Raw genomic sequence first — 23,422 nt, forward strand, 5'->3', positions numbered from 1 at the left:
GCGAGAGAGTGCACATTTACTCGTCATGGACTCTAAGACAGCCTTCCTCCGCCTGCACAATATTATGATAAGAAACATTTGATTTTACAGTATACTTAAATAATTCAATTCAGTTAGAAACAGGGAAAAACAAGCTTCTTACCAGTTAACTCGCTCTCACCACAAGACTTGCCTTCGTGACATTGTCTGTCCGAATGTGGGCGATCACGTCCTGATTCAAAAACATCTGGAGGGAAAAATGCACTACACTCTAGTTTGGTAGTTATATAATTCTCCAGATGTGGGGCACAAGAATCTTAGCATTTCAAAAAGGTGATAACATTTTGCACGGGCATGAGAGATCACAGAGCTTTGCTGATGCCATCGGTAAAATGGTGTGGACCCCACTGACAGAAGCCATATCACCGGACAGATGTAAAATGCAGGAGAGTCATTAGATATCAGTCTGGATGAATTAAATGATTGAAATAAAGCAGGCCCAGTAAACAATCTGGTGACTAATGCTTCTCTCAGCTTTACAGGTGACTTCTGTGTTCTGTCCTCTCCAACGTGCACATAATGTAACACAGTTTTGCTTCAATGCAATGGAATGAACACAGGGGGCACTATTTGTCAGTGATGGGATTTTGAAGAAGCACTCAACAATGAACCAAACTCCAAATTCACCTCCAAACAAGGTGCTGCTTTGAACCCATGACCAGTGTGACCGTGCATTTCAGTAGATTAGTTGTATGTGTCCGTAAAAGATGCAGCCACTCGTCTAGAAATGAGGGAAGGTCACATTCCTGTTCATTTTGATGCATTCTGGCCACAAAGACAAGTTCCCACTGTTGAATCATGTTTTTAAAAAATGCAGACGTCGGCCTGTTTCCCTCTGTAGGTCGTAATTTGTCAAAATGCCACCGCACCAGAAACAATAAGTTGCACAACAAACATTCCTGTGGAAGTAGGCACAGCGTAGGAAATGGAAAGACTCTCTAAACTCTGCAGGGGCAGCACCCCTCCAAACTGATGCTGGAGAGAAGCACCTTATAGTTGTTATGATGTCACACCCATTGTAACTACTAGTTCCAGCTACTCGTGAAAGCACTGTGCTGTTTCTAACCACCACACAAACTGGGGGAATGGATTCCATTGCCCAAATATGGTTCTCAGGGAAGTGGCAGGCCCTGACGCAATGCTCGGCTGCTGTTGCTTTAAATGGCTCCCGGAAACAAGGGCTCCCACTCACGTCATGGGTTTTCCTCTGCGTGTACCACAGGAGCAGGATGTGCTTAATATGGGCATCTGTCTGTTAACCCCCCGTCCTCCTCCCTTTTCGTTTTTCCTGCTAAAGGAAGTAAGACACTGGGGAGGGGGATGGGTGAGACTGGAGGAGAGCCATCAATGACTGTTCCAGATAGCTGGGGCAGTGGAATGCTTTTCATTCCTCGTGGGAGAGAGACTAAACATGGACAGAAATATCTGCTTCAACGTCTGTTCATCAAAAAGGTCATTGCAGACAGTCAACTTCAAATTTGTAAATGATTCAGAAACACGTCTTTTAACATTCCAAAAAAATGACCTTTATTTTCTTGTTTTTTGAAAGCAATCAATTATTTTGTTATTTGTAAAGTCCAAATTCACAAATCACAGTTTTTCTCATAGGGCTTAACAAGGTGCGACATCCTCTGATCCCCTAAACCCTCAGCAAGAGTAAAACTACAAAGAGAAAACATTAACAGGGACAAAACATAAACCTCAGAGAGAGACCGGGATCCCTCACCCAGGACAGATAGAGGTGCAATAGATGCCGCATGTTGAATATTTACAACCCTCATAAGAAAAGAGTGTCGAACATAAATGGAGCGGTGTATCAAAGTATTAATACAAAATAAAATGTCTGACAGAGATAAAGGGAGCAGCAATGGCAAGTGTGCTGATAGAGGCTTTGCCAGTAATGATAGTATATGTGAGCAGACATATTGTACATCTAAGTAATCTAGTTGTAATCATAATCCACGATCGGCTGCCACCACGATCATGATCCACCACAACCTGAGTTTTTTCACAGTGGCAAAGCAAATGTGTGGGGAGTTTTGTTGTGTTTTCGTCTGCAGGAGAAAATGTCGAACCTTGAATGTGGCTGGGCTCATTTAACCTGGCCTTAGGTTGTTCACTAATGAGACACTAACTGTGTCGGTGAGAAGTTAAAACTAATGTGTCTGAAGGAGATGTATCACAGGCCGTTCCTTCACAACCGGCCCAGTCGACCACATGCACCACGTCCTTTGACTGCACTGTAAACTCTCTCCAGTTGTACTTCATGTATAATGTGCAATACTCATTTTCAATATGTACAATTCAACGTGTTTAGTGAAATCCTTCTACATCCTATATATTCTGTTTAATGCTGTTTACAGTTCGCAATGTACATATCCTGTTTACATTGTGTATATTTTTTAATATTTGCTTGTGTTTTGTATTGCATATTTACAAATGTACTACTTTCATTGATATTTCTATCTCCAATTTCTCCTTTGACCTTTTCCAGCATACACACGGCCCTTGTCAGGACCAGTGGACCTTATGGCGACCAATGCCTGGTAAGTACGGTGGCCGAGAGAGAGCTCAATGCACTGCAAATTAAGAAAGAGCCTTCATATATTTGATGACACATCCGCACTAAAAGGTCACAACACGTGCAAATACAGAAACACGCTGCAAACGTAAATGTTTCCAGGGGACCCAAAAAGGTTCCACCACCACTGACGAGTAGCAGAACTCAATAACTCCACAAAGAATTGAATTAAAGCCAAGTTCGTGGCGCTTCTGTATTTACAAACGTTGTGACTTTTTGCAGCACACGTGTTGTTACAAAATAGATGCAGTTATTTTCTTAATTTGGAAGTGGGTTTTTTTTCTATTTCCTTGTGGTTTCAGGCTTAAAACATGTAAAAACATGGTGTAAATGATGCTGTTTTTCCAGTCGGATTTGAAGGTCGGGGCTTATATTTTCTGTTTTTTGGGGGATTTGGCTGCAGCAGTGTTTACCCCTGAATCTCCTAAAGGGTTTTGTGGACTCACACACTTCACCCCACCCCCCCCTCCATCGGCATAGTGGTGAGTAGATATCGAGTGCATTTACATTTTTTCGGTGAACTATCCCTTGAAGGTTGGGGAAAAGGTTTTTCCCACTATGAATGGAAGTCAATGCAGTCCTAATAAGGGCAGCTGCACGAACCTGTGTGTGTGTGTGTGTGTGTGTGTGTTTTCCTGCTGTTTGCACCTCATGTTTAAATGAGCACCGGTTATGAGTGTGAGTCATTCACTGCCATCAGTCTCTTTGTGTTTTCACTGTGTGTTCAGATCAGTAATCATGTGTGGACACGGGACACCGAGTTTAAAAATAGCCACAGTTGTCTAACCAGTTGTTGCGGGGCTGTTTGAAACCTCGCACCGGGGGGTCAGGCCCGTGGGCGGGGCTCTTTCGCGTGACGCCCGGGCAACGTCAGCGAGGTGATAAATACGAGTCCCGCGGCCGCTGGGTGTTGTGTCTGCGTGTGAATCACGAGAGAAGCGACGTGAAACACAACGGAAACGGTTTTTTTTGTTGTTGTATTTGGAAAACATGGAGGTCAGCGCCGAGGCCAAGAGGATCATGGTCGTGGCTCTGGGGAAACTGTACAGCTCCCGCAGCCAGAGAGGAGGTCTCCGCCTGCACCGGAGCCTCCTGCTCACCCTGGTCATGAAGTCCGCCCGGGACATCTACCACGAGGCCCAGGCGACCGCGGAGGGTGTCGAGCCGGGATGCGAACAACAACAGCCCGAGGCGGCGGCGGCGGAGGCTCAAGGGAACACGGAGTCCCCTTGTGGGGAGCTCCGGGGTCCCGCTTCGCTCCGGACTTTACCTCGCGAGGAGGTCGTCGTTTCCCGCAAGGAGGACAAGGAGAACCGGTGCCCGAGCGTCACTGTCCCGGCACAACCGTCGAGGAAGAGACGCGGCAAAGCGGCCGTCGAGCCGGACTTCCTCCCGTGTAAGAAAGCGAAACTGGAGCAGGCGAGCTGCCCCCAACAGCTGCTCATGAGCCCGGTTCTCATGGACTATGTGAACTGCAGCGGCCTGGGAGCGCACCCGGCCCCCATGACCATACACAGAGCCATAGCAGCGTGTTGAAACCCTGAAACAGGGGGGATGTGAACTTTTCCCACAGGGCCCACAGGAGCCTGAACGCACCCGACAGCGGGCCAGGACCCCGGGGGGGGGTCACACGGATGAACACCGCGGGGGATGGTGGATCCCGGAGAGTCCCCCGGGCCCGGACGTGACTCCGAACAAGCCGGGACATGCTCCAGGAATCCCGGGAGCGGCTGATGAGACGTCCTCAGTGGCTCTGCGATCTGCAGGAGCTCAGCTGGAGCGTTGCTTCACCCGGACCAGGCTCTAAAACGGCCTTTATGGACAATACTGAACTTTACACGAACATCTGTACGGGCACTTTAAACTCTACTAGATGTGTTGTTGTACGAGTGTGTTGTGTTGAGGCCTTCGTGCTGACTGAAGATGGCAAATGTGTACAAAACCATTCAATGACTGCAACTACCTCAGTATTTATTAAACCTTTTCTACTTAACAGTGAAACCTGAGTGCTGTGTTATTTGTAACTCCTGTGTGATATCGAGGAAAAACAGTGTTGTTGTGTTTGTGGGGGGGATTTGATTCAGGGAAGTGGTTTGTGTGTGTGGGACACAGGAAGCTGGTTTGGGTGTGAAGAAGTTTGTTTCCTTCCCCCCACAGTGATTTGCAGGACAAAAGCAGGGACAATCCAGTGGGCTGTCAGAAACACTGGGGACAATTGGGGGTCCCCTGGCTGGGGCCCTTTATTTAGTGGTGGCAACCTTCATTGGTTTAGACCAAGCACAGGTTGAGGCAAATGTCAATCTATTACTTATGGAGTACCACAGGTAGATGTATATGTAACCAACTATATTTTGATTTAAGATTACATTTTGAGCGTGTTTAATACAATTTCAAGTGACGTATCATTCTGCATTGCAAGGTTAGATAACGTAGAGGTTTTTTGTTTACAAAGCCCACCTCTAAATGAACAGATTCTTATTTCAAACAAAGATCAAGCGTTGCAATATTTAGAAACATGGACGATAGGTTCCATTACTTTTACATTCATGTTTTTTGTACGTTTTTCCGAACGGTGCATAGCAGACACAGCAACACAGACGAGTTGCATGGTGTGGGGTGTGCGACAGGGTGGCTGTGTGTGTTTGGGGGGAAGGGGGCTAACCCAGGAAAACAGAGAGAGAGGAATGTGGGGGGAAGTGCCTGTGTGTGTCTGTGAGCCCCCCCCCCCCTGAGGCCCCAACTGTGCCGCTCGTTCTTCCGGCTGAAATCAGAGCAGTCTCTCTGTCTGTGTACACACAGGAGCTGGGATTTGAGGAGAGGCCGGAATCGTCTGGACATGCCTGTGAAAATACACACGTCATACACTTGAACACACACGCATGCACTTTCACCCATCTTGTGTAAGGAAGTGCATCTGCCTTTGCCTTTCTTTACCCCGTCCCCTTGCTCTCACACAGGCAAACCACCTATGAATGAATATGCTGACACATGCATGTCGTCTGCAGACAAAAGCATTAAAAACAATTTCTGGTGGATATTGGCGTTTTTTCTGCAAGAACAAAGGGAACTGAAACTGGGGTTAAAGGATTGTGATACATGAGATAAATTCTACATCGTTTCCTCATCGGCAGATTGGGTTTGTTAACTTGAAGGCAGTCAACAGGGTGTTTTATGCATAACACAGCTCATTGTTTTGGTTTCATTACCTTCAAGGTTTCCGTTTAGTTCAGTCTCACTTCTCACAACTCATCAACTCTGTCTCCAGCTTCGGTGTTTTAAAGGAAGAAGCTGTGGTTAAATCGTACAGTGCACGTTACTGAGGAGGCTTTCACAGCAACATTGTTTGTTCCAGACCTTCAGACTTTAGCCTGAACCAAAATAACTTTGTGCATCCACTCAAACAGAAGGACTACCTGCCGAATTGACAACACGCTGGTGTCAGATGCGCGTCTACATCTTTGTGCATGTACACAACTTTCTTCCTTAAAGGTCCAGTGTGTAAGATTTAGGTGAAAGGGATCTATTGGCAGAAATTGAATATAAAATAACCCTAGTGATGTTTTCACTAGTGTGTAGTTACCTAAAATGTATGAATTGTTGTTTTCTTTGCCCTAGCATGGGCCCTTTACATTTAAATACTATATTTACAGGGAGCAGGTCCTCTCTATGGAGGCCGCCATGTTTTTTTACAGTAGCCCAGACTGGACAAACTAAACACCTTTTGAGTTTTTATGACAACTGAAAGCTACCACAGGTTCTCTTATGTTTGGAAGGGGAGGTGAGGGATATTCAGCTGCAACATGCAACTTCACCACTAGATGTCACTTAATTCTATACACTGAACCTTTAAATCACAATACGAGACCAAAACAAACAAACTGTAAGACATGAACCTACTAGTCTGTTTCGACCACGTCCTGGACTGTCAGGTGTGAAAATGCCCATGTATGTAAGCACAACTTTAAAAAACATATTTAACTCACCTTTAGGCCAAAGTATGAGCCTCACACACAAACCACACAAACCCCTCACAGTAAAAACAAAACAGAGTAGAGCAAAAATGAGGACAAGAAAATGAGGCCAGACGGTGTGCATTCTCTCTGGATTTTATTCTTTAGGAAGAGTTCTGTTTGGAATTACAAAATGCACTGGTAGAAATAGCGGTGAGACAGGTTGAGAGTGCGACAGATAAAGAGTGAGAGATAGAGAGAGAGTCAGAGAGAGAGAGAGAAAGAAAAGAGGGAGAGAGTGAGAGCTCAAAGGTTCCACAGCCAGTTATAATGATTACATCATCAGATGTGGCCTCCTCCTGCGCCCCCTGACCCCCACAAAAAGTAGAAGGGAGAATACACCGTTTTCTGAACTGCACTTTCTTTTCTTTATATATATATTTTTTTCCATTAAAAACAGTTCCTTTTTTTGTGGTGTCCTGAACATGGTTGTGTTGTGCCTCAAACCCATGTAACAGAAGAAAAAAACGAGACTCTGACTCTAACCAAAGTCTCTTTTGTGTTTTCATTCTTTAGACATTTTTTTTTTTCGTAGTTTTTAACCTTTTTTGTTCTCAAAAATAGAAGGAAAAAAAGGAAACGTTGCTTTTTAAAAACATCTATCTATTTATATATCTTTTTTTTTTTTATTCCTCTGAATTCATTAATCTGCTTTTTCTTTTATGTCCTGAAGATGACTGTTAATCCACGGTGTGGCATGCACATAGCACATGCATTTCTGGAACTAGATATTTTTTTCATTTTTCTTCTATCTTTTGTACTTAAAAATGTTTTTTTTGTCAGTTTTTTATTCAGTAGCGGCTTTACATTGCTTTTTGAAGACTTTGTGTGGTTAATCAGCGTGTTAGTGGATTTCACTGCAGCATAGACACTAAGATGGATTGTGAATGTTTGGGGCTTTACATGATTCATTCAGGGGTTTTTGACATAACTCTCACACTCTCTCTCACACACACACACACACACACACACACACACACACGAGAATTGTTACAGTGATTTGACTGAAAAATCATAAGATTTAAAATGGATTTCTGGAGACAAGAATTAGAAAGCAAAGCAAGCACAGGAATAAAACATCTACACACACACGCACACACACACACACACAACCAGGAGCTACATACCTAGTGTGCTTTCTGATTTTAAGTGTAGTGATGTGAAAATATACTCGTCTGTGACATTCCACTGAGGTTGGAAAGACACTAATAGGCAGTTTTTTTATCTTTTCAATTTTTTCGGTGCATTCTCTGGTCAACATGTGATAGGCCTCCAGGTAAAATATTGGTCAAATACATAAATTAAAATAATGATGGGGCTGACAGTGGTGTGTGTTAGTGACGACAAGTGTTAGTTTGAGGCACACAGAGAAACACGCAGATCGAAATAAAGATATATAGGAGTGAAACACACATAACATAGTTCTTTTTTATCCCCCCCCCCCCCAGGATCATGACAAGGCCCAGAAATCTTTTTTTTCCAACCCTTCTGAAGTGTCAGTCACCCGTGTGTTACCACAGATGAGGTGGTGTTATTAGTGAGAGAATGAACTGATGAGTGTGGAACAGCTCTGACTCTGAGGTGAAGTAAAGGGGGAGACGCTGTTTTGTCTGACACTGCCACCTATTGGTCACAAGTGGAGGGACTCTATTTGAGCAGCTGCAGGAGGGTAAACCAGTAGTGAAGCAATCTCAATTCCGTCCACTGTCTATATTCTAAAATTCATTAGCCTATTGACTGCTTATCATTGATGCATGTTTGCCCTCCTGCAAACCCATTCTCCCACAATGCAAGTGTGGGTTGGAAAAATTATTTGCTGAGCTTAAAATTAAACAAACGCACAGAAAACAATATATATTTATATATAAAACATGGAGAATCTGCCTCATTATCACGATCATCATGATCATTTTAAGTTATTATATCATCTGTTTATCCATTATGACAATCAGGAACAAAGAAAACAACAATGACGAGTTCCTCTCCTTTCTATTGGTCTCTTTCTCTCTGGTGTTTCTATTTTAACCCAAAACCCTGGAAGACTTTTGAGATGTTACTAATTGGTCAAACTTGCTCACCAACATGGACACCCACTTTTTTTTTCACCGCCCTACTTTACCCTGCTTCCCAGTGTATCATTTTAGGATTCATCACCTTAGTTACAAAAAGTTACTTCCACAAAAATATGTGCAATTCCAGCTGAATCAGTGGCAAGCATTTGGCACAGAACATACAGACAAGCAAGCAAAAAGTAATCATTTTGTTCTGTCGAGTTTACAAACAGCAGCTCTCCGATCTCCCCGTATCCTTCTGTCACTTGATTTGAGTGTGGATGAAGGTACAGAGAGAGGAATCAGAGAGAGGAATGTCAAACAGATGAGAGCGAGAGGGAGAGAGAGAGAGAGAGAGAGAGAGAGAGAAACAGAAAGGCTTTTTTTTTTTTAAACCAAAGAAACAAAAAGAGAAACCCTACAGACCACAACAGGAAGGACTGAGGAAAACTTCCCCCCACATACAGTAGATTCTCATTGTTGCTATTAATATTTTTTTTTTTGTATCATTCATGCAGGATTCCACAGGGTGTACAACTCCGCAAGTCTAAAAAACGAAGCTGTGTGGGGTGCAACAGAAGATTCAAGCTTCGATGTTTTGAAGAAGTAGAAGAGAAGGAGGAAGAAGAAGAAGCAGCTGCAGGAATAGAAGAAATACTGCAGAAAACAGTTACTGGTTTGTTTGTTTTTTCGTTTCTGAAACCCATCTCCACATTTTTGTTTTTCTTCTCTTTTAGGTCATTGGTTGAGGTTGGTTAAATTGTTTCAGGGAGGAGGGTGTTCTCTAGGGACAGGGTAAACGTCCCCAAAAACAACCCCATCCTGTCCTCTAGATTTTGACTGAGAGACTTATCAACCCCATGCAACGCTCCCCAACTCTCCCACCCACTTAGCCTTCTCACCTCATACAGGCGGAGGGCTAATTGTCAGTTTTGTTCTTATTTAAAAACACAGATGATAAAACTCATCAATATTCAACTGGTGGCTGGGAGGGTTGGATTCGATTCTTTTCGTGGCTAACTTAACTGGCGTTAGCTTAGAGAAGCAAAAAAAAGGAAAACGTGGTCGTTCTTGTCTCTGACTGTAAAGTGTCTTTTGTCGAGTCGCAACTCTTGACATCTTGTAAGTGGCTGTAGCTCGTTGCCAGAGGCATAATTTAAGACACACAAAGACTAGTGTCCATCACCCCTCCTGCTTGCATCCTTAAAATTTGCAGTTTGAGGTTGATCTCATTTGGCATCAAGAGAATGAATGCAACAACAACGCCAGCAGAACATGGAGGTGGTTTGTGATCCCCCTCTTACCCATTAGTTTCTCCAGATCCTGCCTCAGCATTCCTGTTCCATCCCCTCATCCTGACACCCATCCCTTTACCTAGCCCACCATCGCTGGGACATGCCAAGCACTGGAGGAGAGGGAAAATTGACTTGAATCGACAAGAAAGTCGTGGTTTCCCTTGGCAGTCATTGCTCTGGCTGAGAGCTTCTCATGTCCATCTTTCAGTCCATCTATCTGTCCTTTCTCCTCCTTACGCCCCTCCCCCTTCCCCAGAGGCTAGCACCAGTCGTCGTCCTCCGTCTCGCTGTAGGGTTCATGCAGGCCCTTGCGGGGCCCCCTAGGATGCCCAGCTGGAGGGGGGACCTTGTGAGGCCCAGTATGTGGAGGTCCATGGAGATGTGTGGAAGGTGAGGAGGAGCGGTAGCCATTGGGTAGGCGACGCTGGGCAGCAGGCTGCACCTGGCCCTGCACAGGCCCAGTCAGAGCAGTGGTGGGAGGAGGCGCGTGGTGTGCAGTCCTAGGTGAGGTGCGAGTGGGCTGTGGGTGGGGCGGCGGATGAGGGTGTGGATTGTTTATGGGGTGTGGCTGGGGTGGAGGGAGGGGATGGGGGTTATGTGGCTGTGGTTGTGGAGGAGGCGGCAGTGGGTGGTTGGCCACGCCGTGTGGATGAGGGTTGCCCCCCTGTATGGGGTTCTGCTCATAGGCAGGTGGTTCATGGTGGGGCTCATAGTCCTGGTAGTCCTGGTTGTAGAAGCAGGCATCCCCTTCCATGGAGCCGCCTCCTCCACCTGTGTCTCCCCAACGAGGCGGTGGATGATGACCCTGGCGAGCAGTGCCATGGTGGGCGAGTGGGAGGCCAGTGTGGGGAGGGCCTTGGCCGTGGGGAGGGCCTTGGCCTTGGGGAGGCTCAGGAGAAAAGCGTCGAGGGGCTGGGGCAGGCGGTCTGCCCTGTGGCCCTGCAGGTGGCGTGGGCATGGCCTTACGGACCACAGGGGAGTAAGTAACATGGGGCCGGGGTGTCGCGGGGGTCTGAGGCAACTGTCGACGGCCTCGACGTGGCGTACTGGTCCCCGAAGTTGAGGGGACAGGACTTCCGCTGACCGAACTACTGCCCTACACAAAAAGTGGAATAAAGCAAATAAAAAGAACGTACCACGAATTCAACGACAGAACATGTAGAATAAAGTAGAGGATGGGAGAGAGAGGAGTATGAAACAAATAGAAAGGGAAAGAAAGATTACAATGTAGAGGGAGAGCAGGAGGAGTCCCGATAGAAAAGTAAGAAGACACAACAATAAGAATAAAAGCACCAGTCATAATGTCAGTGGAGTGGAGGAGAGGAGTGTCGAAATGTGAGGCATCCAAACAGAAACGAAGCAGATGTGGATTCCAAACAGCAGCAAACACAGAGAAGCAACACGTCACGCAGAGGAGAGAAAACAAAAGACGACAGGAGAAAAGAAGGGTAAAGGGTTGATTTCCGGAGCAACAAATGTGGCACAGGGTAAATATGGTGACTAGACATACATAAAATATGTTTGCCTTTAAACTTCGTGATGTGAGCTGTGTGACAGCAAGTTCCAAGGAGCTACTTTTCAAATCGAAATTCAAACGGGAGAAAAGTCTTCCAGTTGAAAGAGAATTACTCTTTATTTTTCAAGCTATAACAAAAAAAAGAGTCAAAAAGTCAACATATTAGGCTGAATGATGTGCATCACAACATTTTTTGAGCGTACGACAATCATACCTTTGTGTTTTTCTATTTTAATAAGCAGTCTAAAACGTTAAGGATGTTGTCAAAGGAAAGGTAGTGAGGGAACGTGAGAGAACAATCCAAAAACACTCAGGCAGGGCAGATAGGGGCAGCAGTCAAATATACATTTTTATGCATATTTGTTTGGTTGCTGAAACATTGGAACAGTGACTTCATTAACAAAAAGAACATCTGCATATGTACTTACATGAATTTACCCACAATAATACGCTGGTTTGTGTGCATGTAGTCAAAACCTGTGTCTTGTTAGGGAACACAATACTTTTTGGCCTCTAGTTTGATGGCGGCTTCACATAGTAGAGTATCCGGATCCCCTACAATAACTAGAATGGTACAACTGTCCATGATCAGCATTTCACAACAAAACCCAACACAGCTCTGACGTAAGGTCTTCCATTACGTCCAGGACATTATTGACATTTTGCACCAGTTAACCTCCATCAAACTAGAGGCCCCTGTGTTATAATTTTCAGCATAATACAGAAAATGTGTTCCACCACCACAATGTCTATTAGAAAGCAACGCACTGCTCTCACACTAGACACTACATGCAAACAAGTACACAGAAGCCCACCTGTCTGTGTGTCATGCACTCACGACCCTCGCTGGGCGATCGTGACCAGCGGCGGTCCCTCTCCCTCTCCCGGTCGTGCTCTCGGCCGTGCTCCCGGTCGTGCTCTCGGCCGTGCTCCCGGTCGTGCTCCCGGTCGTGCTCCCGGTCGTGCTCCCGGTCGTGCTCCCGGTCGTGCTCCCGGCCGTGCTCTCGGCCGTGCTCTCGGCCGTGCTCCCGGTCGTGGTCTCGGTCGTGCTCTCGGCCGTGCTCCCGGTCGTGCTCCCGGTCGTGGTCTCGGTCGTGCTCCCGGTCGTGCTCTCGGCCGTGCTCCCGGTCGTGCTCCCGGTCGTGCTCTCGGTTGTGCTCCCGGTCGTGCTCTCTGTCGTGGGAGTGCCTGTGTCCATACTCGCTGCCTCGCTCCGCCACGTAGCGCTCCTTGTCCACGGAGCCGTGGTGGTGGTGATGATGGTGGTGGTGTTTGCGGTCTTTGGATCGTCCACGATCTCTGTCGCGATCCTTTTCTTTGGACGTGAGGTCGCCTGACTGGGTGGTCGTGCTCAGGTCTGTGCCCAGGCCTGATGGGATGTTTGTCGGAGATGTCAGTGGGGTGAGGTGTGGTGAAAACACTAAAGATTGTGATAATATTAGATACACAATATGACATCATAGAGAAAATTATATTTTTTCTTTAGTTTTGCTCTAATGCAGCTTCTACACAGGGCAGTTGTGTGAACATGGCATCTGTCAAACCTTCACGTTATTGCCTATAGTTGTTTGTGTGTGTGTGTGTGTGTGTGTGTGTGTGTGTGTGTGTGTGTGTGTGTGTGTGTCTGTCCTACCTGTGTCGGCCTCCGTGTAACGGCAGAGGGACCTCTCGGACGCCCGATGGCTCCGGTCTTTTCGTCGGTGTCCGTGTCTGGAAGTCCTCCCCTCCTCAGGTATCACACGGTCCATGTGGTAGTCTTCCGCCCCTCCTTTGTCCCTGTGGCCTCGCCCAGACCTGCTGTGGCCCAGCGATGAGACAGAGCGCTTCATGGGACTGCTGTCGTTGATGGTCTGAGAGAGAGAGAGAGAGAGAGAGAGAGAGAGAGACGACCAGGGGACAGAGGGAGAGAAAAGGGGAGTGAGGCAACGAGAGGTGTTTCCTTTGCTTTTTCACTTGGTGTCTTCTGCGAGCGATGGAGTTAAGAGACACGATGTATTGTGTGTCTTTGTGGACATGTGTGGGAATTGGGTCCGTTTCTTAATCTGAATGCAGCCCCCCCCCCCGCCTACCGCCCACATTCCTTCACAAATCAAACACTCCCACATTAGAAACAATGTTCCAATCATGCCATTTCCAAAATATAGACACTGTATATTGCTTATATGGCAGGGGTCGGCAAAAAGAAGCCCATGGGCAGAATTTGGCCCCTCCATCACAATTATTTGGCCACTAGAGTCTTTCATACACCCACTGTAGATAGGTGGAATAATATTTAAATCAAAATGGACTTAATCACCCATTGAATATTCAATAACATCCTTTATTTTGCACCAGTATACGTTAATGTGAACAGGTCCTGGTGCTGAAATGAAGTCTAATTAAGTTACTAGACAAATAACACTTTGAATACACAGGAGCTAATGTTTTTGTATCGGTTTGTTTGTGTGTTTGTCTGTTAGTTCACAGGATTACGCAAAAACTACGAGATGGATAATCACAAAACTTTGTGGGAGGATGTGGTATGTGTCAGGGAAGAAGCAACAATTTTTTGGTGCGGATCCAGATCAGTGAACAGATCCAGAAATTATTTTTCACATTGCCAGATTGGGCGTTAGTCTACATTTACACTGGTTTCTCAGAGAATAAGTAATGGACCCTGAAAACAAATCAGACATGTTTAGGGGACCGATATTTATGAGCATTCTGATGCAGATCCAAATAAAAATAAATCCAGATCCAGTGAATTTAAACTTGGTTTCATACAGGTGTGCACTCTGCTGGGTGAGGACGTTTTATCAGAGTCACAGTTGTTTCCTAGAGTGAGTTACTATAAATTCTCAGAGTGCAAGTTTTTATGAGATTTAACAAATTAATCAAGACATCAAATCCTTGGCTATGGTTAACCCATAAAACACTGAAACACCAACCTGAATGTTTGATTAATCTCAAAACATTTTTTAAAAAAAATAATTCCCACCATGTGTCTCCACTACACATGTAAGCCTGTGCTGGTCCTCAAATGTACAATATTAAGAAAAACTGGCTCAGGGCTGAAACTACAGTAATTGCCGACCCCTGATGCAGAGGGAGAAAAAAGTATAGGAGAAAAAGAAATCAAATAAAAGAGATGACGGCAAACGGCCATGCCTTCCATGCTTCTGTAACTTGCTTTGTGAAAGAGCAAAAGGGGAAGAAGGGTCATTACGACTTGCAACACTCCTCCATCCTCACCACCCCCCCCACCCCCCCACGAACATGGCACATTCCAAACTCTTATTTTTCTGCTCTGCCTCAGCGTGCTTTCCTCCAGCCATGCAGGTACATAGGGGTTGTCCTGGGTCCTCTGCCCACAGGAGGCCTCACGCTCTGGGGCGGGACAGCAGGACAGAGCCTATGGTGCCATGAGTAGCTGACCTGGGCATGTAAACCACATCAGGCTACGTCAGTGCTAGGTCCTTTTGGCAGCTGTGCTTGCCAAGTTTTCCAGTTATTGTGTCACTGACATGTGACGGGTTGGCAGATGTAAAGAAACCACCAGAATATCGGGCCTCATTGGAGTAGCACTGAGAATCCCAGCAACATATCCATCCATGCACACAGATATCCAAATCATTCCTCTGTCTTCATTCATCTTTTTCTCTCTCTCTCAGTCACACACACACACACACACACACACACACACACACACACACACACACACACGCACATAAATATAAACACACCCACTCACTTGAATGCATTTCAACAATTTGCTTGCATGCAGGTGTAAATGGAGACTTGGACACAGACGGGAAACATTGACAACGCCATCATAGACGAGCAGGCAGGCATGAAGACAAAGAGCAACAAAGCAATAGCAGAAGCAGCTTAGAGAGAGAGCGAGAGCGAGAGAGAGAAAGAGAGAGAGAGAGAGAGAGAGAGAGAGAGAGAGAGAGAGAGAGAAACAGAGGCCACAGGACCGTGGCCATTGATAATAAGAGGGGACATGCAGAATTCGGCCCAGTTCCAAACTCTCTATGTTAAGTGCATTAGAGACGTAGCCACGGATGCTGGGGTCAGTTTGGAAGTCGGAATGACACCAGATTTGGTCATGCTGAAAAAATGTTAAACTTAGAAATTCTATATAGATTCTGGCCTGGAAATGATAAAGACACAACATGGAGACACGGTAAATAAGGAAAACGCAGAGTTTCAAGGGAAAGGGAGAGAAAACAGAGAGAGAGAGAGAGAGAGACGAGACAGGGAAGACAGGGTACATACACTGAGGTTACTGCCACGTTGTTTCCCTCTCCTCCGCTGCTGTATGAGCACAGAGAAGACACACACACAAACACACACACACACAGAGCCACAAATACACCAAAGTCACACATGGAGGATACACAAAGAACCAGAAAGGGAGGCAGAGGGGAGGGAGACAGGGATGGATGGATACACAGTGACAAAGACAAAAAAGTGGTACAGAGGAATATAAGTAAAAACCAAGGAGAGTTAGTTGTGGTTTGACCCAAAAAGAGATGGGGTGCAACAGTGTAGAGAGGAGAGAGAGAGACAGGAAGAGGAGGAGGGACAGAGAGAGAGTCTGATTAGACACCGAAGCGGCAGTGAAGGTGGAAGAGAAAGACTTACCACAGACACTGCGGGTGGCTGGAGCCAGAACAGTGTAATACACACAATTTCACCATGAAAAAGCTCAATCAACGGCACCGCGGTCACAACAACAGCAATGACGACAATCAGCAAAGAGACACACAGATATGGATATGCATATTCACAGACAGACACACACACACACTGCAACAGTCAAACGGCAGACAACAATGTGACAGGAACAGTGTGAGAGAATATGTACTGTACAACACACACACACACTCGCACACACGCACACAAACACACACGCTTGGAACATATAATATCATGCTGGTTCCAGTCCTGGTTGAAAGAAAAAAAAACAGCCCCCAAAATTCTAAAAGAGGCAGAACATTTTTAACAGGAAGGAAGAGACAGTTTAGTAGAAGATCAACAAAAGATAAATGAATCAGGGTTCTGACAAAAAAGAGGAAATAATAGGGGTCAGAAAAGTGCTTCAACTGCATGTGTGTGTGTGTCTGTGTGCGCACATTGATCTGTTGTGTGCAGATGACAACCAGAGCACTCACTGGGATATGAAACAATATAAGATGGATGAGTGTGTTGGATGAAAAACGGGACGACAACTGTTAAAAACGTCCATGCAGGCGGTAGGATGAGATAAAGACAAGAGGAGAGAAGAGAAGAAGAGAGAAAAGGAACAGAAGGTCGAACTTTGCCTCGCTGTGGTGCTTCTGAATTCAAGTTTGGAGTTTCAACAAAAACATTTTCATGTTTTAGGCTGAAATATCGTCAGGACAGGACGGCCCCGCAAACGATTTTCCCATTACAGGTTGTTGTTGGGGCTAAAAATGCAACTCGGAACCAAACTGCTTTAATTTAGAAGAAATCCCTTTAAAGGTTCAGTGTGTAGAGTTTAGCGACATCTAGTGGTGAAGTTGCACGTTGCAGCTGAATACCGCTCACCTCAACCTCCACTTCCAAACATGACAGAGAACCTGTGGTAGCCTTCAGTTGTCATAGAAACTCAAAAGGTGTTTAGTTTGTCCAGTTTGGGCCACTGTAACAAACATGGCGGCCTCCGTAGAGGGGACCCAGCCCTGATGTAAATATAAAGTATTTAAATATAATGGGCCCATTCTAGGGTAAAGAAAACAACAATTCACACAATTTAGATGAAAGACGCTAGTGACAACATCACTAGGATTATTTTATATACAATTTCTGCCAATAGATCCCTTTCACCTACATCTAACACACTGGACCTTTAACCCTGTGCTAAACCTTCTCCAACATGGATTCCAGGGACCACAGCAACACGTCTTTACGCAACGAGTCAGACCTTTGTGATTGTGATCGCTTCAAACAAAAGGAAATGAGGAACATGTACGTAATGAGGGGGAATAGAACGAGAGTGGAAAAGTGAGAATGCTGCTCACTTGGTTGTCGCCTGGGAGGCGGGGCATGGAAGCGGCCCTGCCGTGGCCTTCCATTGGTGGAAAGTGCTCAGTATCCGAGTAACCATCCTGCCCCATCTCTCTCATCTCTACCGTCTGCAAACAGAGCAGGAGAGCAGGAGATGGTGTGACTGGCTGCCATGAAAACTGATAGGGGAGCAGGGGGGTGGGGGAAAGTTTGTTATCCAAAGAAAGCTCAGGTCTTAGAGAGGTAGAAGCAGTCAGAGGGAGAATCTGATGAGAGTGTGTGTGTGTGTGTGTGTGTGTGGTGAGTGACTTTGCCACTTTCTTTGTCGTTTTGGTTTTAAACTGTGGGATGAATGGAAAAAAGAGAGGTTTTATGTGGAGTGTAGAGTTTTTTCCAAACCAAAGTTGTGTGTTTGCTGTCAAACACTGAGCAGCAAGCGAATGCTGGCACAGGGAGGTGGAGGCTCTCTGTTTATGCCAGATGGAGCTGGTGAGTCAGAGCAGGAACGGATTGGAGAGGAGAATCATATGCAGCTCAAAGAATGTGTGAAAAAAAGACATCTGATCAGCAGAGGTGGGATGTAACAAAGTACATTTACTACATTACTGTACTCAAGTACATACTTATACTTATGTAGATTTATTTTCACTTTTAGTCCACTACAAATATCAGCAAGTATCTGTAGTCTACTCCACTACACTTTTGCAATATATTTCTTCACGTTTTTCTATATTTTTAAAAGTAATCAGTAATGAGAGGGGAACAGGTTCCCTGATCCAATCAGAGTGCACAGGTAACATTAGACCCCGCCTCCATCACTGGCGAGGAAACACCACGAGACTCGATTGATGTACTGGACTGTTGCATTAGGGAAGAGGATACACACTGAAAGTACTTTTACTTTGAGTACTTTAAGTATATTAAGTACTTCCTCATATAGAAAAGTTTACTTATACTCAAGTACATTTTGTCTATTTGTTTATACTTTTACAAAAGTACTTCCTCCACCACTTCTGATCAGATGTTGTTGACCTGGTGCAGACACTGCTACATTGTGCGTTTTAAATGAGGTTGTGTAGGTATGTCTGTTCAAGTGTTCATTTTTTTTCCGGTAGGTTTGGTTTCCGGCTCCATTTCTGAATAGTGGGAGAAAGTGGAGGTGCATCGTCTATCTTTATATATAGTCTATAGGTAAGAGGAAGCTTTTATTGAAATGCTGGCAACATGCTTACTGGTCATTTTAGTTGTGTTGTCTCATTATGCCTGATGTTCGTATGATTCCATTTCCCTTCTATCTGACTGGTTTGCATGAAGCCGACAGCCACTCTCTTCTATCCAACTTTTAAACTTCTCTAGACCTCTGTTGACTGATATGGAGCGGTGTGATTGCGTTGACCGATACAGGGACCTGTCAGCCGCTCGGGGAGGTCTACAAGCAGAGAGGTTTAACGGCATGAAGACGGACACATGAGCCGCGAGACAGACTCCCAACGAAATGAGCAAACACACCGGTGAAGGAAAAATTCACTCAGATAGAGAATTGCGTTCAAAACAAAATGGAGCCAGTCAAAGAATGGTCAACGCTATATCACTGGTAACGTACGAATTGAGATTGCGAGAAATGAAAATGATCTACGAGGCAACAAGGCAGGACAGATGAGAGCGTATGAGCTTCTCTATTTTGTGCCGTGGTGAGATAGTTGTCCAGGCCATTGTCAGTTTGAACAAATATCTTTGCCCTGTTCAGACCTGGTATTAACACCTGATTGTTTTCTCCTGTGATCACTTGTAATCGTATCTCACTTCCCCGCTAAACGTGCGACTAAACACGCATGTGATTTGTGCTCATGAAGACCAAATAATGTAGTTTTTTACACAGTCCGAGTTTACAGATGTGTCCAACGACTGTGCATGTGTGTGTCGGTGTGTGCTTGTGTCTGTGTGTCTTTCGAGCGAGAGACAGAGACAGAGAGAAAGCGAGCAGAGTCAAGAAGGGCTGAATGAATCAATGAGGCATAAGCAGCCGTGCTATGAAGAAAGATTTTACCCATTTCAAAAATAAAATGGTGTTAAAGTGTTAAGTGTTAAAATCTTTCTATTCATCGTGAACATGTAGCCGGACGTCTTTCATATGCGGCCCCGGACACTTTGGCGTTCGCACAGTGAAATGAACGTGGCCATGTATCTCACGTGCGATCGGATCCCTCTGGATGGACGTTAATACCAGATCTGAATGGAGTCGTATTTACTGCAGAGAAGCTTCAGATTACACAGCACATGAGGGAAGTTGTTCATTCTCACACTGACCTCAAGCTTATGTGTAAGATAACATTGATGGGACTGGGAAGCAAGAATCAAGTCGATGCCCTGATCAACAACAGGCTGCTGTGTTTTCCGTTCTAACCTCAGTTCCAATGAACACCAACACAAACGTGATGTCCCGGTGGAACTCTGCTCTCCATAGAAGTGGAGACACAATCTGTATCGCACTTCGTTTTACCTTCAGTGTCCTCAGCTCCTCTTTGCTTTGGTTCATTTGGTAGCAATGACATGAAAGTCAAAACAAATGCTGAATGGATCGAGTGTTTGTACTTGTTCACATAAACTTGGTATATGACAAGGATGCATTCATGTTTGTGGTCTGTATAGTGTGTGTGTGTGTGCTGTGTGTGTGTGTGTGTGTGTGTGTGTGTGTGTGTGTGTGTGTGTGTGTGTGTGTGTGAGAGAGCTGTCTACCTGAGAGTTGCTCATGCTTCCCAGGCCATCCTCAGGGTGTCCCTCTGGGCTCCAGCTGCCAACTTTCTGGGACATCTCCTGAGCACGGGCCGTCACCCATGAAGTGCTTTCCGGGATCCCCCCCTCCACTGGCCTATGGCGCACGCACACACACACACACGTTCCATAAATGGTCTGCTTTCAACGGAGCACCTCCTGTGACGTCAAACACGCAAGCAACATCCAACTCACAGGCTGTTTACAGTCGTCTCAGGTAGAGGTAGGGCGTTGTTAAGTCCCGGGCCCCCATCCTGGGTGGGGGAAGGAGGCTCCACGCGCTGAAACAGTAATGGCGTTCGATTCTGTGTGAGATATACAACATGGCCGTCGCCAGCTATCAGGCAGACTGACAGGGAAATGCGGAGGAAAAGAGGCAGAGCAGGAGCAGCAGGGACGTAGAAAAGGGGGCTGTCGGCTGAAGCGAGGCAAAAGAGGTGAGGGACGAGGAGTAAAGGGGGAGGGGGAGGGGGGCTCTCGGATGCCCAGCAGCTGGTTGGAGGAGGAAATGGGTGCATTCTGGGACATAACAGTCCTATCTGTCCAGATCCCCAACTCTGAACCATTAGAGGCCCTTATACTTAAAAGCCCAAACAGGAATTCACCCACTCAGTAGCTCAGGATCGGATCGATAGGAATGATCAGTAATTATTCCGGATTTCATGTCATGATTTAAATACTTTGATGTGGATGCAGAAAGCTGAAGAAAATACATTTCAGTGAAACCGGAAGTAAAGACGAGGGGAGCGATAAGAGAGGGGCCTCGTTCAGAGGAGGGAACATCGTGGCAGAAAATCACTGCACAAACCCTGTGGGAGGGAACATATACCAGGTGAAATGCATGATGGGACAAGTCAAATATGAAACCCTGCATTCAGCCATACAATTATTCGTCATACACTTAGGATGTACAGTACAGTATAGGTGTTACCATACAGTAACACCTAATAACAACCTCACCCCGTTTTAACGTGCTCATAAGCGTGTTACACATGCAAGTTGGATAAATAATCATAAGAAATGTCAAATTAAATCTTTCACATTCTGTATTTTTGAGCTTTGTGATTTGAAAACAAGTAACTTCCTTGTTTCAAATCCAAACCTCCTAAATCTATATGTGCAAGATCTAGATATGGTGTCATTGAACACTTGTATTAAAGGGGGAAGTGTGCAGACAGAAGGTTGCGGTGGTATCGTAATGCAAATCTAACATTCCCGGGGTCACAAGCTTGGATTATGGGGGAGTGAGAAGGTAAAGGCGTCTTCACAAGCGGTCGAGGTGAGAGAAGGTCGAAGGTTTCCATGATGTCGAGGAACGGGCACCTTAGGGGCTGTGACAACATCTCAGCCTGCTTGAAAATAAAACCCTGTAGCCACAGACATATAAACTGGACCAATATGCACATTAGTTTATAAACAACTACTGGATTATTGTTACGAGTATGAATTATGGTTTCGTCTGCTCGGAGCTAAAGTTACTGCAAAAGAATAGGTGACAGACTTTGTCCAGCAGATGGCAGCATGGTTTCTACTGTTGGTAAAAGGAGGAAGCAGATTGTGAAGTTTTTTGTGTTCACCCCCTGTGTGGACTTTTCTATGTGACTGAATGAAGACTCCTCCCTGATCTACAGGGGTTGTCACAGCCCAGGCTCGTATGAATGGGGGCAGCAGCCCTGCAGCCTTGGTTTCAGTGCGTCAGTCTGCCTTTAAAAGGGTCGGATGCAGGTCGAGTGGAGGCTTATTCTGCCTGAAGACGACAATACCTGCTCATCACGAAGAGCCTGCGAGCGCTTGATCTTGCTCTGGCGGTAGTACTCCATGATCATCATGGCAGCGTAGATTTTCCCCACTGTCAGGTCTGTCGCTGCTGAGAGAATGACAAGTTACCCTGCAAGATTAGACCCTTTGGAATGGACCCTGAGCGCAAGGAATGGCAGAGAGGGGTGATGCGTGCACACAGGAAAACACTCGCTCTCACACACACACACACATCTCACATACACATGAACATTGAGCAAAAGGTCTTTTCACAGACAGATTGATATTGTTTAAAAATCTTAAGTCACTTATTTTTTTTTTTTTTATATAAAGGCTTTTGTTTAACTTTATATTGTACAGATGTCAAATCTTGTATCGGAGGATCTCATGCATGAAACAGCACAACGAAACGAAACAAAAACACGGTCGCTCCAGAAATTAGTTAACATGCGATCATAAGAACCACACAAAAATAATAATGCAATAAAATCTGTGATTGAAAATGAATATTTGGACTTGATTGCAAATTCATTCTCAATATATACTCAATTTCCTAGCTACTAACAATGCTCATCGCAAATTTCATGCAAATGTGCACTTGTTCTCAGTCTAATTCAAAGTTTAAATACACAGTATTTTTTTTTGTCACATGCAATCAGCCACTTGCTGCCCCTGGAGTGAAAAGACATCTATAGAGAGTTGATCTATAGTAGGGCACCCTCTGATCTCAGGCACAGACAGCTGGGGGTCTCCGACTAGTGGGGGGGTCTTTTCTGGTGAGTGTAACTTTCTGTTGCTGAAGGAGAGGATTGTGTGTATACAGCTGTCTGTCTAGTGCTGACTGTTTGTGTGCACATCTTACACTACTTATGCTTCTGCTGCTGATGTCCATGATATAAATATGTCTCGACAGACTAGAGGTGTGAGGTTGTGCGTGCGTGTGTGTGTGTGTGTGTGGGAGGGGGGAGGGGGGAGGCGGCGATGTGCCAGCTGATTCAGAGGGTGCAGCAGTGAGAGAGACTGGCTGAGAGAAGCGGTCCTCGGGTGGCGTGAAGAGAAAACAAACGTCGGAGAGCCGGGCGTCGCAGGGTGGCTGCATCCAAGCCGCGTTGCTGCGCCTGCACTCTTTCAACTTACACTTGTGCGGCGTCACCAGCAAATCCAGAGTCTTTTGGGAGAGGTTGGGCCAGATCGCCATCATCTCCTTCCTCAGCTCTGCGTCCATCTGGTGCTTGTCAACACCACCTAGGCATATTCAACGAACACGCGCATGCATGCACACACGCAGACAGATTCACGGACAACCATGCCCAAGTACATAGACAAACCCAAAGTCAGACACGTGGACATGCATGTACGCAAGATGAACAGTACCATCCAGACAA

General features: G+C 45.6%; 2 protein-coding genes across 11 annotated transcripts in view; one reads left to right on the forward strand and one right to left on the reverse strand.

The window, feature by feature from the left end:
• Positions 1-3,506: 3,506 nt before the first annotated feature.
• On the forward strand, positions 3,507-4,621 carry ier2a (immediate early response 2a). The gene has a single exon (XM_035181733.1). The coding sequence runs from the start codon at positions 3,611-3,613 to the stop codon at positions 4,154-4,156; it is 546 nt and encodes a 181-aa protein (XP_035037624.1). The 5' UTR covers positions 3,507-3,610; the 3' UTR covers positions 4,157-4,621.
• A 2,089-nt stretch (positions 4,622-6,710) lies between these two features.
• The window catches only part of cacna1aa (calcium channel, voltage-dependent, P/Q type, alpha 1A subunit, a), a 65,340-nt gene continuing 48,628 nt past the window's right edge, over positions 6,711-23,422 (reverse strand). For 3 of the 10 annotated variants that reach the window (XM_035180532.2, XM_035180530.2, XM_035180529.2), the window contains 9 exons: positions 23,175-23,282; positions 22,043-22,146; positions 20,475-20,584; positions 20,244-20,376; positions 17,522-17,635; positions 15,753-15,791; positions 13,126-13,342; positions 12,308-12,912; positions 6,711-11,072 (listed from right to left, as the gene is read on the reverse strand). In XM_035180532.2, the coding sequence (XP_035036423.2) occupies positions 10,236-11,072; positions 12,308-12,912; positions 13,126-13,342; positions 15,753-15,791; positions 17,522-17,635; positions 20,244-20,376; positions 20,475-20,584; positions 22,043-22,146; positions 23,175-23,282 (2,267 nt within the window). In that variant the 3' untranslated portion in view covers positions 6,711-10,235. The remainder of the gene's footprint in view (positions 11,073-12,307; positions 12,913-13,125; positions 13,343-15,752; positions 15,792-17,521; positions 17,636-20,243; positions 20,377-20,474; positions 20,585-22,042; positions 22,147-23,174; positions 23,283-23,422) is intronic. The other 7 variants (XM_035180535.2, XM_035180531.2, XM_035180534.2 and 4 more) reach the window with 7 other exon arrangements.

The sequence above is a fragment of the Hippoglossus stenolepis genome, chromosome 16 (genome assembly GCF_022539355.2).
Source record: "Hippoglossus stenolepis isolate QCI-W04-F060 chromosome 16, HSTE1.2, whole genome shotgun sequence".
NCBI lineage: Eukaryota > Metazoa > Chordata > Actinopteri > Pleuronectiformes > Pleuronectidae > Hippoglossus > Hippoglossus stenolepis.

Bases quoted from the DNA above. Each gene is read 5' to 3' on its own strand.
- ier2a (XM_035181733.1), top strand. From the start codon at position 3,611: ATGGAGGTCAGCGCCGAGGCCAAGAGGATCATGGTCGTGGCTCTGGGG.